Raw genomic sequence first — 18,579 nt, 5'->3', positions numbered from 1 at the left:
CATCCAGCTGTAGAAACTCTGCCAGATCAGATTAGAGTCTCATGCAGTCATCTGGTTTGCCAGTCCTCAGTCAAATCGTCCAACCTCTGCCAGCATGGACAGTGGACGTTAAACAATGATGATGATGATGAGCAGAGAGGAGTATCAAGGGATAAATGAGTAAAAAATATATCAGTTTTTGTATGTTTTTAAATATCAAAAATTAGAACCATTTTCTTAAGCAATAATTTCCATTTTTCAATTTTGATATTAAGCAGTAGCAGTTTCATATAAACCCTTCTTTTACTTTAAATTTTTTAACATCACTACCTGATGTACAGTGGTTGTCCTGAAAGTAATACCTAAGTGACCATAACTTCACTAACTGGCATGGATGGTTCCACTTGTGCTATAGTAACTCTTTGCATTCTTTTTCATTGTAGAAGGGGTGTTGACTTTGACATCCACTGAAAGTTACAGATAATGCTATTGACAAGAGCTATGTACACAGATGGATGAAGTTTAAAGACATGGAAACTATTATTGAAGATGAATTATGCAGTGGGGAACCACTGGTATAAATTGGCAGCAAGTGAATGAATTGATTTGGGCAAACAGCTGTCATAATCTGTGAGCTTGCTGCACAACTGGGCTCTTTTCACAATGCATTACAGATGGTGAAAGACTTTGGTCATTGGAAAGTGCATGCAAAGTGGATACCTTGGCAGTTGACACCTGATTTGGTAGAGAAGTATGGAAATGTGCTCTGATCTACTGGAAGTATTTGAAGTTAATGAAAATACATTTTTATTTTTGACTGGGAATGAAACATAGGTGTATCTTAATGATCCAAAAATAAAGGGCCAGTCCATGGAATGGTAATAGACCTCCTCTCCAAGGTGTAAGGCATTCAAGAGCCAGTGATCAGCATGGAAAAGACAAGGTAGTCTATTCTGAGGGATGATAAGGGCATCATTACCCTTGATTTTCTGAAATGTGTCTCTATCGTGAACAAGTAGTACATTGAGACACTTGAAAGCTTTGAAAAGCCATTAGGAAAAAAGACCAAACAAGAATTTGAAAACAATCCACATTTATCATAATAATACATATAACCATACATATCTTTCATGACAAATTTGGCTGGTCTTTGGTTTGATGACACAAACAAGGTAAAAACAGCTGTGAAGAAATGAGTACAACAGTGTTCACCTGTATTATTAGGTTGACAAGAAAGTTCTTGCGGAATTTTTAATTTTGGTTTTAAATGATGTATTTTCAAATTAATTTTCGATAAATTACTTCGACTTTATATATCATTTTAAAACCCATTTTCCGCTCTATCTAATTGTGTTACTCTTTTTGTTTTTGAATATTAGGCCATTTTTTCCAGAACGTTGAATACAACATGGACAAAAAGCAAATTCGCACAATTTTCTTATTCCAGTTCAAGCTAGGCCGAAAAGCTGCTGAAACACCTTAGGATATCAACGATGTGTTTGCCCCAGAAACCACTAATGAACATGCAGTATTATGGTGATTCAAGAAATTTCGTAGTGGTGACGAGAGTCTAGAAGATGATAAGCGTAGTGGTTGGCCATCAGATGTTGACAGCCTTAGTCAAAGCTAATCCATGTACAACTGTTCGAGAGCTTGCTTCTGAATTAGACGTAATGTATACAACAATTTCCAATCACTTGAAAGAAATTGGTAAAACGAAAATACTTGAGAAAGGGGTGCTGCACGAATTGAATGACAACCAAAAAAAAAACGCCATTTTGAAGTGTCGTCTTCCCTTCTTTTACACAACAAGAACAACTCGTTTCTCGACTGGATTGTGACTTGCGATGAAAAGTGGATTCTTTACGACAACCGGCAACGCTTGGCTCAGTGGTTGAACACTGACGAAGCTCCACGGCACTTCCCAAAGCCAAAGTTGCACCAAAAGAAGGTCATGGTGACTGTTTGGTGGTCTGCGGCTGGTCTCATCCATCACAGCTTTTTGGATCCAGGCGAAACCATCATGGCGGAGAAGTACTGTTAGCAAATGGATGAAATGCATAAGAAACTCCGACAACAACAGCCAGCATTGGTCAATAGAAAAGGACCACAACAATGCTCGGCTGCATGTCGCACAACTGACCCTGCAGAAGTTGATTGAATTGGGCTACAGTACTCTGCCTCATCCACTATACTCACCAAACCTCTCACCTACTGACTACCACTTTTTCAAGCATCTCGACAACTTCCTGCGTGAGAAATGCTTCAAAAACCAAGATGGTGCCAAACACGCCTTCAATGACTTCATTGCCACCAGAACGCAGGACTTTTACACTACTGACATAAATAAACTTGTTTTGCGTTGGCAAAAGTGTGTTAATTCTGATGGTGTTTATTTCAATTAATAAAGTTTTGTTTGAGCCGAGATATGTGCATCTGAATTTAAAGGTTAAAAATGGCAAGAACTTTCTTGACAACCTAATACTTCAAAGAAGTTTTGGCAGTTGAGTTCAGTGATGTCACAAATGCATCACTTGCAATGGAGACTATGTTGAGAAGTACCTTTCAATAGAGGATGAATTACTCTACCAACATGTGCAATTTGAAATATTATTGTCAGTTTATAAAAAAAGTTATGCTCACTTTTGCATCATTTTTAGGACAACTCCTGTATTAAAAGAAAATACAAGCTTTCCATAAAAGGTTGCTTTTGCTGTAGCTTAGTTAGCTAAGTGTGTGGAGTTGTACACAAAACCTACAACTCCAATGCATCAATTCTGATTCCAACTCCTCTATTTATAATTAGAATAATTAAATATTTTTTTATTGATTGAAAGTACACAACATACATGAGAATGTAACTCATGAGGTTACTATTTAAGATCCTAAAGTTTAGGCTTACAGGCTATAAAAGAATTGTTTGAATATAGAATTTAAGTAAATGTAACATAAAGTACTGTATTGAATGAAAAGTATATCCCTACAAAATTTATTAAAGAAACACTGTATCTGTAGAGTAAGGATTAAACCAAAAGTTCAAGTCTAAAATGTACTAATATTTTGTTTGTTTCTGCCAGAACTTCATTCTCTTAAATCAGATTTGCTTACTTTCAGTGCAGAAAACAGTTAAATTGATATTTGTGAAAAAGAAAATTTTTACTCATTATATTACAATTTACATTTAGCTGAAGTCAGTACATTTTTCAGACACCAACTCCAATCCAATAAATACTTTCAACTCCTATTTCATGACTCTGAATCCAACCACATCAGTGGTTATCTGTAATAGATAACAATATAGGAAAAGATGTAAAATGTTTAAACTTACATTATTTAATCAAATAACCTAAATATTAACCCATGTGTATTGTTAGTCAGTATTTAAGTTAAAGTATGTGTTGAATGAGGAATTTATTGTAAATGCTAGCATGCTAAACTATGTCTATGGTTTAATACTTTATCATTTTGAATGTATTTCAACACATGAAAACTTAAAGCACATTTCTTATTTTATTTGTGTTTAAACAATAGCTTGTTGATTTCAGTTCAACTCAATAGGAAATTTCTCAAAGTATTTTTGTTAAAAAGAAACAGTAGAGATTATGGACTTCTTAGAGCAAATTATTTTGTAAAATAATTAGCTTTCATGTAAAATGACCATAAAATGATAATCCCCACTGGTTATTTCATTTAGAATTTAAATTGACAAAATCTTTTTTTCTGAGAACAGTTGACAAGAAAGAACAAATGCTAAATATTTTCTTTTTTACAAAAACAGAATGAGTATGTGACTGTACTCTTGCCTGTCATCAAATGTCTACATTTTCTTTTTGATGATGTTAACAATATGCACTAATACATGATTGGCTATAATGACTTAGCAACAAATGAGAAGGGGAATTGTGGTTTTCATGCTTTACATTAGTGGCATAAGAGAAAACATAACCAAATAACCTGCTTAGTTATGCATTCTTTGTAACTTATACTTTGAAAGTATTAGTATTTATTCATAAGGTCAATCCTTTGTGTTAAAGGTTCACATCAAAAGAGATAAAATAACTCGACCCGGTGCAAGGATGAGGAAAAATAATGAAGGAATGCCCAGTTATGAAAATAATAATATATTTGGTGCTCTCTATATTACATTTGATATCGATTTCCCTAAGAAGACATTGTCAGAAGAAGAAAAGACAAGTAAGTCACTATAGTTTGTTTTTATTGATTTTAGTACAAAGAAAATTTTCTTGATATGACTTGATATGTGTGTTACCATATCAAGTCTACTCTAGTTTCAACAATCTCTATATCAGCTAACTCCATAGTGGTTACAAACAACTTTATGTGAGAACAAGTTGTCTATCTTGTTGGATATTCTTACTTTCTTATACTGATTATTGTAAAAAGATTGTTGTCAACCAACTAACTGATTACTGTTTGCAGTAGAAAAGATCCAAACATTATATAAGTTTTAACTTATTCTTATATAGCATGTGCTTATATGTTTAATGCAGAATACATTAAAAAGCTTACAAGAATTGAATATGAGATAATGATAAAAGATATTAGCCCTCTTTCCCAGTTTTCAGAGTTGGCACTCTAAATGTAGGCACATTGAAAGGTAGGTCTAGCAAGATTGTAGAGATGCTTGAACAGAGATGTGTTGATGTATGTTGTGTACAAGAGGTAAGATGGAGAGGAGCTTCAGCCAGAGTCCTCACAGGCAAAGTACATAGGTATAAACTCTTCTGAGAAGGTAATAGTGATGGAATAGGGGGTGTGGGCATACTTCTTACAGAGAAATGGGTGGATAAGGTCGTAGAGGTAGTGAGGGTGTGTGATAGAGTACTTAAACTCAGGCTAGTTTTGCAGAATGGTATAGCTACAATTATCTCTGCCCACACCCCACAAGTGGGACTACCAAATGAACAAAAGGCTCACTTTTATGATATTCTTCTGCAGGCTACCTCAAAGATGAGTGATAATGATCTCATCTTTGTGGCTGGAGATTTTAATGGATATGTTGGACAGCAATCTGGTATCTTCCATGGTGTACATGGGGGGCCATGGAGTTGGTACCAGTAATGAAGAGGTGACTAGGCTCCTGGAGTTCTGTGATGCAAATAACCTATTGATCTGCAACACCAACCTCAGGAAGCCAGCTAGCCACCTGATAACCTATCAATCAGGTGACTCCGCTAGCCAGATTGATTTCATTCTCACCAGACAGCAGGATGCATGGTTGCTCTTAAATACAAAAACTCTCCCTGGTGAAGAATGTACACCACAACATAGACTAGTTATTAGTGACTTTAGACTTGAGGCCAGAAGGCTGCCAAAAACCAGACCAATCTAGAAAAGAAGGACTTAGAAGCTTAGGAACCCTTCACATGGTCAGAGATTTAAGAATATCCTTACCGAGAAATTTGATGATAGGGAGGAGGAGCTACAGTCATGTGACATAGAAGGCAGCCGGGAATTCCTGTGAGACAGCTTACTGAGTGCCACAGACCAAATCTGTGGCTAGTGTAAAGTCCCTTCCAAATGGTAACATCTGGAAGGGTAACATGGTGGTGGAACAATACTGTAGACAGGGCTATTAGAGCAAAGAAACGGGTTTAGAAGGGATGGAAGAGTGAGGATAGCAGGAGAATGTATCAGATAGCCAAAAGTGAAGCTAAGAGACGGGTATACATAGCCAAGGGAGAAGCAGAAAAGAATAAGTTTGCCATGGTTCAGTGATGTGAGGACCGGAGAACTGAAGTATTTCAGATTGCAAGACAGTGTGTGAGAGAAAACCGCGATGTCATAGGAGAGAAATGTGTCCACATGGATGATGGTGCCCTTGCATTTAATGATTCTACAAAGAAAGAGGCTTGGAGAAGCCATTATGAAAGACTGCTGAATGTGGAGAATGAACAGGAGGAGGAGAGTCTGCCGAAGGTTTGTCCCAATTGAAGGACCAGCTCTCCGAATCGACAGTACCCAGGTAGATAAAGCAATTAAGGATATGAAGACAGGGAAAGTTACTAGCCTATCAGGAATCACTGCTGGGATGCTTAAAATATTGGACTGTGTGGGTCATGGTCTTGTCACTCACATCATACATCAGGTAGTTCATGAAGGAGTCATACCCAATGACTTGTGTACCAGCACCATAGTCAACTGCTACAAGGGAAAAGGTGATGCTTTAGATAGAAATAACTACAGGAGTATCAAATTATTGGATCACATGATGAAAGTTACAGAGAGAGTCATAGCCCAACTAATTAGGGAGAGAGTTAACCTCGATGAGATGCAGTTCAGTTTTGTGCCAGGCAGAAACACCACTGATGCTATATTTCTGGTAAGGCAGCTGCAGGAGAAATACCTAGCCAAAGATAAACCTTTGTACTTGGTTTTTGTTGACTTGGAGAAAGCCTTTGACAGGGTCCCCTGATCCCTTATCTGGTGGTCAATGCGGAAACTGGGAATAGATGAGTGGCTGATAAGAGCTGTACAAGCTCTGTACAGGGATGCTGTCAGTAAGGTGAGGGTTGGCAACGAATATAGTGAAGAATTCTGAGTAGAAGTAGGGGTTTACCAAGGACCATCCCTCAGCCCCCTCTTATTCATTGTAGTCCTCTAGGCAATAACAGAAGAATTCAAGACAGGCTGCCCTTGGGAGCTCTTCTATGCTGATGACCTTGCTCTAATAGCTGAGTCACTGCCAGAACTAGAGACAAATTTTAGGGTGTGGACGCAAGGTCTAGAATCAAAGGGCCTTAGGGTTAACCTAACCAAAACCAAAGTCTAAGTAAGTAGGAAGGCTGTCAAATCACAACTTCTTTCTGGTAGATGGCCCTTCTCAATCTGTAGAAAAGGCATGGGTAGAAACTCCATATGATGTACCTGGTTTAAGCTATGGACATAGAAAAAGTGCGGCAATATCAAAGGAAGGTTAACCAGGAAAATAGTTTTTGTGTGTGGCATATGCACTGGGGCAATATACACTCAAGATGTACAGAAAACAAATTTCATCACATGCCAGGGGAAGAAACTACAAGTAGTTAATAGTTTCTGCTACCTTGGCGACCAAGTCAGTAGTGGGATGGTTGCTCTGAGAGTGTAGCGACTAGAGTAAGAATAACCTGGGCAAAGTTAAGAGAGCTCCTACCTCTGTTGGCAATTAAAGGCCTCTTGCTCAGGGTGAAAGGTAGACTGTATGATGCATGTGTGCGAACTGCCATGCTACATGGCAGTGAAACATTGGCCATGAATACTGAGGACATGCGTAGGCTTGAAAGAAATGAAGCCAATATGATCTGCTGGATGTGTAATGTCAGTGTGCATGCACGACACAGTGTAAGCACACTGAGAGAAAAGTTGGGCATAAGAAGCATCAAATATGGTGTGCAAGAGAGGCAACTGAGCTGGTGTGGCCATGTGTTATGTATGAATGAATACAGCTGTGTGAGGAAGTGCCACTCCCTAATTGTCCATGTGTTGTAATGCTATGTCAGTTTCAATGAAATTTTATCTATCAAATTGCATTACTGTTACTTTCCTATTCTTTTCTTTGCAGATATACAACAAATTTTGGAACAGAGTTCAAAACAGTATGTTTATAATGGTCTACAAGGATATTAACTGTGAATAACTGTTTCAGTTATTTTCTACTTAATTCATAGACAGTGAAAAGCACAGTTTTTACAGTTTCCCAGACCTTTTGGGATATTTGCTCATTTTCATTAAAAGATATGCTTTAAAAAGTAACAAAAAAGGAACAAGTATCCAAATGACACATTCTTTATTCATACTTCATTTTTAGGGTTTTTTCCTTTTATTATCATTTTAGGATTGGAATATACTGTTGTCTTTGACAGTTACAAGGAACTGCAGTCAATTCACTATTTCTTAAATGACATTTTTGCTATTCTTGCTGTTCCGAATTCTGATACTATTAAAATGGTTATAAATGTAGCAAAAATTAAACAAATGAAATTAAATACCATAATCCATGCTAAATGGATTGTAGCATTTAATTTCATTTGCTTCAGTTCAGAGTTCAAATCCTGCCAAGATCAAGGTTGCCTTTCATCCATCACAATACATTCATACTAATAATATATTTTGATATCATTTTAGCTGACTATACTCCTTCCATATAGACATTGGCCTTGCATAGACCAAAGAAATCAATATAGTATAGTGAATATATTTAAGAGAAATAAAGAAATATTCTTTTCTACTCTAGGCACAAGGCCCGAAATTTTTGGGGAAGGGGCCAGTCAATTAGATCAACCTCAGTACGCAACTGGTACTTAATTTATCAATCCCTAACGGATAAAAGGCAAAGTCGACCTCAGTGGAATTTGAACTCAAAACATGAAGACAGACAAAATACCACTAAGCATTTCGCCCGGTGTGCAAACGTTTCTACCAGCTCGCCGCCTTAAAGAAATATTGAATTGAGAGTCTACTAAAAAGATATCAAGTAAAGCTACAAATTATGTGTTATCACATATATTTTTAAATGTGACTAAAATGGTGCCATCACAAATATGGACTTGTATAGTCTTCTTTTGTATGAAAAGATAGCTAGGGCCATTAGCATTACACTTGTTATTCTTCCTCTCTCTCTCACCTGCTGTGTTAACTTTATATATGTGGAGGACTTTACATATAATGCACTCATTATAATTACACCTGTCTTCCTCATTCCCTACCTCTCTGGCTTTTCTATCTCTATTTCTCACACGCACAGAGTGTTTGATTTCAAGCAAAGGTCCATGAGAACAATTAATGGTGCACATTTTCCTAGTTCATACTAATATAATTCACCATTTATATACAATACCATATTTTCTTTTACATCTATTGTATAAGTTTTATAATAACTGGGTTTCACAAATGGGAGACATTACTCAGTGCAAGGTATGCACTAATCTATATATCTCACCTGTTAAACACAAAGTATTTGTATATAAATCTGACATGAATGCTATTGTATTATTTAGCAATAAACTATTAAATGAGCTTGTGAATTAATGAGGGGTTTGTCATGAACATATGTAGAGTGAAACATTAGAATTCCAGGAAAATTGTAAGCACGAAATGCTTGTATAATGGAAAAAATCATTTTGTTTTAAAGAAGAGAAGTCTACTATCACAGCCAGAACCCTTCAACAGGAAGAGATGAATTGTTTACACTTGTACTGAATAAGTAGATTGGCAGTGGTGAACACCAGAAAAACTTTTTAGTGAAGAATAAGGCAAGGAAAAGAGAAGTTAACATTGAGAAACAGATGTCAGTGGGTGAGCAATTGCCACAGTGTGGAGATAAGTGAAAAGGACACTGGAAAATTGTGAAAATGCATAGGGTAAAGGAGTAATGATCAAGAGAATGGAGGGAAAATATATACTTGTATATACATATTTCTTAGTTTTCTTATGTTTGTGCATTGAATATGAAGACATCTTCATTTGTGGATACTTTGATAACTGCCCACTCCAAAACTTGATTGGTTACTGAGTTTTTGTGGAGGACTTTACATATAATGAATCTGTTGTAGGTGGGACATGTAAATCATCATCATTATCATCGTTTAACGTCTGCTTTCCATGCTAGCATGGGTTGGACGATTTGACTGAGGACTGGTGAACCAGATGGCTGCACCAGGCTCCAATCTGATCTGGCAGAGTTTCTACAGCTGGATGCCCTTCCTAATGCCAACCACTCCGAGAATGTAGTGGGTGCTTTTACGTGCCACTGACACGAGGGCCAGTCTGGCGGTACTGGCAATGGCCACGCTCAAATGGTGTTTTTTACATGCCACCTGCACAGGAGTTAGTCCAGCATTGCTGGCAACGACCTCGCTCAAATGTTTTGTTCACATGCCACCGGCACAGGTGCCAGTAAGGTGACGCTGGTAATGATCACGCTCAGATGGTGCTTTTTGTGTGCCACCAGCACGGAAGCCAAACCGCTGCTCTGGCAGTGATCCCACTCGGATGGTGCTGTCAGCGCTGCACTGGCACGGGTGCCAATCATCGAATTTGGTTCAGTTTCGATTTCACTTGCCCCAACAGGTCTTCGCAAGCAGAGTTTAGTGTCCAATGAAGGAGAGGTTGGCATGGGTGCCAGTCATCGAATTTGGTTCAATTTCGATTTCACTTGTCTCGACAGGTCTTCGCAAGCAGTGTTTTGTGTCCAAAGAAGGAAAGGTGCACATAAGTGGACTGGCTACACCCCTGGTAAAGGCCACGGGTTATGGTCCCACTTGTCTTGTCAGGTCTTCTCATGCACAGCATATTTCCAAAGGTCTCGGTCACTAGTCATTGCCTCTGTGAGGCCTAATGTTCCAAGGTCATGCTTCACCACCTCATCCCAGGTCTTCCTGGGTCTATCTCTTTCTCAGGTACCCTCAACCGCTAGGCTGTGGCACCAAATGACCATACCAGCGTAATCGTCTCTCTTGCACACCACAACTGATGCTTCTTAGGTTCAACTTTTCTCTCAAGGTACTTACACTCTGTCGAGTATGCACACTGACATTACACATACATCGGAGCATACTGGCTTCATTCCTTGCGAGCTTACGCATGTCCTCAGCAGTCATGGCCCATGTTTTACTGCCATGTAGCATGGCTGTTCATACACATGCATCATACAGTCTGCTTTTTAATTTGAGTGAGAGGCCCTTTGTCACCAGCAGAGGTAAGAGCTCTCTGAACATTGCCCAGGCAATTCTTATTCTAGCGGCTACACTTTCAGCGCACTCTCCCCCGCTACTGACTTGGTCACCTAGGTAACGGAAACTATCAACTAATTCTAGTTTTTCTCCCTAGAATGTGGTAGAAGTTGTTCTCTGCACATCTTCAGTGTTTATTGCACCTGAACATCTGCCACATACAAAAACTATCTTCTTAGTTAGCCTTCCTTTGATATTGCTGCACCTCTTACATGTCCATAGCTTACACTGGGTACATCTTATAGAGTTTCTACCTACGCCCTTTTCTACAGATCGAGCAGGGTCATCTACCTGAAGGGGTTTGTGTTTTGTCTACCTTCCTACTTATTAGGACTTTGGTTTTAGCTAGGTTGACTCTAAGGCCCTTTGATTCTAATCCTTGCTTCCACACCTGAAACTTCTCTAGTTCTGATAGTGATTCAGCATAGAGGAGCTCCCAGGGGCATCCTGTCTTGAATTCCTGTGTTAATACCTGGAGGACTATCATAAATAGGAGGGGGCTGAGGATAGAACCTTGGAGGACCCCTACCTCTACCCGGAATTCTTCACTATAATCGTTGCCAACCCTCACCTTGCTGACAGCATCCGTGTACATGGTTCACACAGCTCTCACTAACCATTCATCTATCTCTAGTTTCCTCATTGACCACCAGATAAGAGATCAGGGGACTCTGTCAAAGGCTTTCTCCATGTCAACGAAAGCTAGGTACAGAGGTTTATCTTTGGTTAGGTATTTCTCCTGTAGCTGTCTTACCAGAAATATAGCATCAGTGGTGCTTTTCCCTGGCACGAACCCAAACTGCATCTCATCTAAGCTGACTCCCTCCCTAATTAGTTGGGCTATGACCTTCATTACCTGATCCAACAACTTAATACCTCTGTAATTGTTTGTATCTAAAGCGTCACCTTTACCTTTGTAGCAGTTGACTATGGTGCTGCTACACCAGTCATTGGGTATGACTCCTTTGTGTATCACCTGGTTAACTATACGGGTGACTAGGCTATAGCCGACACTGCCAGATATTTTGAGCATCTCTGCAGTGATTCCTGATGGGCCGGAGGCTTTCCTTGTCTTTATACTCTTGATTGCTTTATCTACCAAGGTACTGTCAATAAGGATAACTGGTCCCTCTGTTGGGTTGACATTCGGCAGACTCTCTTTCTCCCATTCATTCTCTTTATTGAGCAACCTTTCATAGTGGCGTCTCCAAACCCCTCTCTTTGCAGCCTCGTTTAGCACAAGTGAATTATCATCCATGTGGACACATTTCTCTCCTATGACATCATAATTCTCTCTCACACACTGTCTTGCAACACGAAATACTTCAAGTCTTTGGTCCTCACGGCGCAGAACATTGGCAAATTTTTTCTCATCTGCTTCCCCTCTGGCTAAATAAACCTGTCTCCTAGCTTCCCTTCTTGCAGTCTGATACAATTCCCTGCAACCTTCGTTCTTCCAGTTCTTCCAGTCCTTCCAAGCCTGTTTCTTTTGTCTAGTAGGACTGTCAACCACATTGTTCCACCACCACGTTACCTTGGGTCGAGAGGGGACTTTGCACCATCCACAGATCTGGTCGGTGACTCTCAGCAGGTTGTCCCATAGAAACTTCCAGTTGTTCCACATTATGTGATGCTATATCCCCTTCTATTTCATTGAAGGCTTCAAGTAATATGTCTCTAAATCTCTGTCTATTTGCGGGATCTTTAAGATTCCAGACCCTCCGTCAAGCTGGTCTACTTCTGGGCATCCATTTAGCCCTGATCCCGAAGTCGCTAACTACTAATCTATGTTGAGGAGCACATTCTTCGCCTGGGAAGGTTTTGGCATTTATAAGCAGCCATCTTTCCCTTTTTCTGGCGAGGATGTAGTCAATTTGGCTAGTGTGTCTGCCAGAACGGTAGGTCACTAGGTGATAGGCGGGTTTCCTGAAGTTGGTATTGCAAACTGTAAGATCATTTGCATCACAGAACTCCAGCAGTCTGGTTCCTTCCTCATTGCGGGAACCAAAGCCATAGCCTCCATGTACTGGATGGAAGCCCCCTGCATGTTGTCCAACATGTCCATTGAAATCACCAGCCACAAAGAGAAGGTTCCTGTGATTCTTCAACGAGGTAGTCTGCAATAATGTGTCATAAAATTGGTCTTTCTACCCATCCGGTAGCCCCGGTTGAGGTGAAGCACTAATCTAATCTTAAGTACTCTGACTACCTCGATTACCTTATCAACCCATTTCTCCACAAGAAGTATGCCCACGCCCCCCGACCCCATCAGTGTTCCCTGCTCAGAAAATCTTTTGCCTGTGAAGAATCTAGCGGAAACTCCTCTCCACCTTACTTCTTGGATGCAGCACAAATCTACACATCTCAGTTCAATCATCTCAACAATCTCACCAGACCTACCTTTCAATGTGCCAACTCTGAGGGTGTGGGAAGTGTGGGCCTGTGAAACCCTGGGATGAGGGACAACAGTGTCATGTACCTGAAAAGAAAGCTTGCATTTGGCAGAATTCATAAACAAACAATATCCTACAACCTGCATACACTACACCATTTTGATGCGCTGTATGATCGATGAACCCTAGGTAGGGTGGGGATGGCATTAAGCCCTTAGAAGTGTTCGCGGGAGACAGCCAAGCATGACAGAGGATAAGAACTTTCGGTAAAGGTGGAGAGGGTGGGCATACCACAAGCCAGCAAGTTTAGATGAGAGCATCTTCTGCACTTGTATACTATGGTAATATTTAGAGAGAATGAATTAATGAAATGATAAACTTGAATAAATAAAATAAAATGTGACAATTAATGGATATGCATGAACTTAACCCATTACCTTCCAGTGATCTCATGAGATCACTTAAAAATTATAAATTTCATAATTATCAGTCAATATTTACACATACCTAACCTTTTTGCTATATCTACTAGGTATATTTCTCTGATATTCAAATGAGGTTTGCTAATTTTTCACCCAATATCTTGCTTATTTCTATTTAAAATGTTATTTTGAAATGTTGTTTTGATCATTCCAGCGTGTTTCTAAGGCTGTTTTATGCTAGAAATCAAAGTTTCATAAAAAAAAAATTCCAGTTAATAGAATTATGGGAGGTAATGGGTTAAAGACAAACAAGGAAGACGAATCTATTGGACTATGTTTACATGGTAAAGAAATAGATAAATAATAAAGAACGAATGGGGGGTAGATTGGGTTATGATCTATGCATAAATAGGAGTACATGAACGAGTTTGAAAGGATAAAATTTCTTATCTCATCATCTTCTGAAATTCGTATTCTATCAGCAGAGGAATTGAAAATCGAGTAGGAGAAACAGAGCATTGCACTGGTTTATATAGAGTTCTGGTTAGGTGGGGAAGTGTTGGTGAACGGGGTGGTAAAATCGAAAAGAGAGAGACAGTGAGGCAGAGAGAGAGGGGTCCGAGTTAGGTGGACAGGCAATAAATACAACACGAGGGAGAATATTCTTTGGGATTTTGGGTAAGGGAGAGAGAGAGAGGGGTCCGAGTTAGGTGGACAGGCAATAAATACGACATGAGGGAGAATATTCTTTGGGATTTTCACACGAAGGAGAATATAAAATGAGTTTGCAAAGTTCTTGAGAAGACCCACTCACCTCTGCAAAATTGAGTTCTGGAGGTGCTGTATTTCCATCCAAACTACATCTCTTCATACACTATTCTTGTCTCTTCCCCCACCCCATCCACCACCACCACTGTTTCTGCTACTTTGTTATCTCACTCTCTTATCCTCCTCCTGTCAACTGTATCATTGCTATCCAGTCACTCCCCTATATACCCATGTCACCATTCACTACCTTCACCTTCTTTGCACTCTTGTGAACTTCCTGCTCATTCACCCTGCTCAGTCCTCTGTACCACTCTGTTTACATTCACCTCTTTGCAACTTGAAGGTACACCATGGCACATTGTCACCATCTCTCTCTCTCTCTCTCTCCAACTAGAGTAACCATATATTTCCTTTACAGCAACACACCTGTTTCTGTACTTCTCTCATGTATGTTTGTATGTACCCTTCTCTAGACATTATATGATGCTTGTAAATGAGAATCATCATTATATAAGCAATGTTGTTCATTTCCAATCTTCATGGTGATAAAACATCTAGGTATGAAAAAATATTACCTTGCATGGAAACATGTGAGGGTTGGCAACAGGAAGTGTATCCAGCTATTGAAAATCTGTCTTAACAAATTTTGTCTGAATCATGCAAGCATGGAAAAGTGAGCGTTAAATGATGATGGTGATATATATGTATATTTATCATGGTTGAACTCGTGCTACATTGGAAAAAATGTTAAACAAACAAGCAGCAAATATATCTTGTGTGCTATATATATATATATATATATATATAATGCGAGAGAGTTAGGGGTTGAGGGTTCAACCTACTAAGGGATAGTATCTATCCAATATACTGCTGGGAGGGTACCCAATTATTGCTACACTAGTGTAGATGTCAAGTTGACCCAGGCTGCCTCCATGTTGGTCCTTGGCATGTTGGTAGAGTATAGAGGACTGTTTTTCGTCATCATATTGTCTCAAATGTTCATTTAGTCTTTCCGTAATGCTCCTAGATGTCTCCCCTATGTATGTCATTGTCATGTCTTTACAAGCACCTTCTATGCATCTTATGCTGTAGACTACATTTCTAGTTCTACAGTTAATGTCAGGGCTAATCCTACATACCGTGTAGTTATCATTGGTGCATATGGTATTCTCAAAGCCCTACATAGATGTAGATCTGATGGAGTTGCCTGGCTTTTCAACAATGTTAATGTTGAGTTTGGTCTCCTTCAGAGCTTTCCTAAATCTACGGGCTAGTTCTCTATACCTCTATACTCTACCAACATGCCAAGGACCAACATGGAGGCAGCCTGGGTCAACTTGACATCTGCATTTTATCCAAGCACCCAAAGAACCCAACATTCAGACAAATACAGGAGTACGTCCTCATAAATGAAACATCTAAATAGGAAATATATGTAGTAGATAATCATACCTCCATACCTACAGTTTATATTTATATACTGGTAGAATAGTTAGTTGGGCTGTTATGTAGATATATGTATGTGTGTGTGTATATATGCACATGTATGTAGGCAAATGAATATGAAAGTAAACAGATAGACATATTGACGGATAGGTACATAGATAATATGGACAAGCGCACACACACATGAAAATGAAGACTGAAACACATGACCATATACACACACACAAAGACACATATGGAGAAACACGTCCACACATGGAAATACACATCCATACATACATGTGTATGTGTACACACACTGACGCACATATATGCACACAAACAAACAAAAAGAACGCAGCTTGAGTTATGGACAGAGTTAACTTTTGAAAAGGTTGCAAGACAACAAAAATTTTAGTAAAATAAATAAGTAAATGAGTGGAAATTTTACCGGTGAGGTATTTCATGTTATTTGCATTGTTGGTGATATCATGGGCTATGATATTTGTGGGTTTTATACTACGTGTTCACACTGTTTGCATTGTCACAACCTCTTTGTATCCTGTTCCAGTCTCTGCTTCTATATCTAGGGCAGGTACCATTGGTTTCATTACATATAATGTTATCTAACTATGTGTATCGTATATACACACGATACTCCACTGGTTTCAGCCCGAGGTTGTGGCCATGTTGTAAACATACGTTATGTATATATTCTATGTGTGTATTATTATTAAGGCAGTGAGCTGGCAGAATTGTTAATGCACTGGGTAAAATGCTTAGTGGCATTTCATCCATCTTTACATTCTGAGTTCAAATGCCACCAAGGTCAACTTTATCTTTCATCCTTTAAGGGTTGATAAAATGTATACCAGTTGATCACTGGAGTTGATGTAATTGACTTACCCACTCCTCGAAATTGCTGACCTTGTACCAAAATTTGAAATGACCATTATTATCAATTATTATTAAGGCAGCAAGCTGGCACTAGACAAAATGCTTAGCAGCATTTCGTCAGTCTTTATTCTCTGAGTTCAAATGCCACCGAGATCAACTTTGCTTTTCATCTTTTCAAGGTCAATAAATTAAGTACCAATTGTGCACTGGGGTCGATGAAATTGACTAACCCCCTCCCCCAAAGTTTCAGGCTTTGTACCTATAGTAGAAAAGTTTATTATTATTGTAAACCCATGAAAAATCTTGTGAAATACTGCTACCCAGGATTTCATGGCTGAAATATTAATTTATTTTGCCTGGTAAAAATAAGACAGTTTAGTAACTGCATTTGATGCAATCTACATTTGAATGGGCATCCATATTTAGAAAAAGACAGAGAGGAAAACATTAGAGATAATTAACTTGACAGTAAATATAGCCAGTGCCTTACAAATATCAAAATTACATAAGCCAACCCTGGAATGGTTTATGATGTGTCTTTAATTTCTGCAAAGATGTATTTTTTAAAATACAGACATGCAGAAAAGAATCTTCAGTAATATTATTGGTGTATGGATGGTATGGATTTTGTGATACCTGTAGAGCAAAATTTGCTATTATTGGAAGAAACTGGCATGTAGCTTAGTAGAGAACAATGTTTATAACTATATACAATTTCAATAGGAAAAGAAAGATAAGAAGAGTAGAGGATTTGTTATAGTGTGAAGTATAAAGAGAAAAGGAGATGGAGAGAGAAGGCTGAGAGAACATTGGTAATTAAAAGATGTCAGAATTAAAATTGGCTATAAAATTAAAAGTTAGAAAAATTAGCTATGCAGGTTAATCAATTTGAGAGATGCTTGGTAGCAGACAGAGGATGTATAACAGAGAGAAAAACATAAAAAATAAAAGCTATAATGACACTAACTGGGGACTGTTCTGAGCATTGTAAAACGTTTTTGTCACATTAAGTATAAGGATCAGTTATACTGGAGAGGAGATGCAAGAAATATAACAGCATCCTGATAGGAGATGGTAAAACACTGGTTGGTGAGTGCTAAAGATAAGTATTCTCTAAATGTAGCTAAATATAGTGGTTAAGTAGGAAGTATAATAGTGAAGGAGAAGAGTGAAATAGTTTATGTAATAAGAGAAAGATTTATAATATCAATGACGACATGAGATAATTACATCAGACAAGCAATCAAGAAAGAGGTCTTTAATCTCATGTAATACATTGAGGGGGTAGCAGCATAAATTACATAGATATTCCATTATCAATCCTGATCAAGGAAATGTCATGAGGAATACCTTCAGCTTTGAAGTGGTGGATACAGATGGCCAATTAGATAGATTACTAGCTGTTGGACCCGGCATTGCTCGTGTTTTCCGTGTTGAAGTTAAAGCCCATCTCTGACCTTGTATTGAAATCTTCTACTTTCCCCATTAAGATGTTATATCTGATTCGGCATGGATTTTACCCAGTTAATGCTTTCAACATACTGGACCATCTGAAATCACAGTCAAACTTGACCTGCTGAGAGTGATAATTGTTTATTTCTCTCCCCTTAATGCCACCCTCTATACAAAATTGATCAGCATGTCTAATCTCAGCAAAATCCAAAGAAAAGTGTCATGGTTATGTCATAAAATAGAACCCATATGACCATTTACATGAAAATATCTCATTGACTTTTGAATCCCAATACATTACATGAAGTGCTTAATTTTACTCATGGGTCAACTTTCTTCAAAATCAGTTCATTATTTTATTGTGAATGAATTTTGACAATTTCTGCCTTTCACCACTAGTAATTCTACTACATGATGCTGACCATAAACTTTACCTAAATGTCAAATTTCTTCAAAATCAGATGAATTCTGTAAAAGTTACAGCATACAATATTAATCCTGTGGGTAATTGTA

General features: G+C 38.5%; 1 protein-coding gene across 2 annotated transcripts in view; it reads left to right on the top strand.

The window, feature by feature from the left end:
• LOC106875108 (dnaJ homolog subfamily B member 11) overlaps positions 1-9,006 on the top strand; it is a 119,504-nt gene extending 110,498 nt beyond the window's left edge. The window contains exons 9-11 of one of the 2 annotated variants that reach the window (XM_089347106.1): positions 4,014-4,173; positions 7,541-7,631; positions 7,686-7,757. In XM_089347106.1, coding sequence (XP_089203232.1) covers positions 4,014-4,173; positions 7,541-7,605 — 225 coding nt within the window. In that variant the 3' untranslated portion in view covers positions 7,606-7,631; positions 7,686-7,757. Of the gene's footprint in view, positions 1-4,013; positions 4,174-7,540 lie in introns of both variants that reach the window. The other variant, XM_052978389.2, reaches the window with a different exon arrangement.
• The last annotated feature ends 9,573 nt before the right edge of the window (positions 9,007-18,579 follow it).

This window comes from Octopus bimaculoides, chromosome 2, assembly GCF_046866305.1.
Source record: "Octopus bimaculoides isolate indiv1 chromosome 2, ASM4686630v1, whole genome shotgun sequence".
Classification (NCBI taxonomy): Eukaryota; Metazoa; Mollusca; class Cephalopoda; order Octopoda; family Octopodidae; genus Octopus; species Octopus bimaculoides.
Note: the sequence above shows the minus strand (reverse complement) of the source record. Positions and strands in the feature narration are given on the sequence as shown.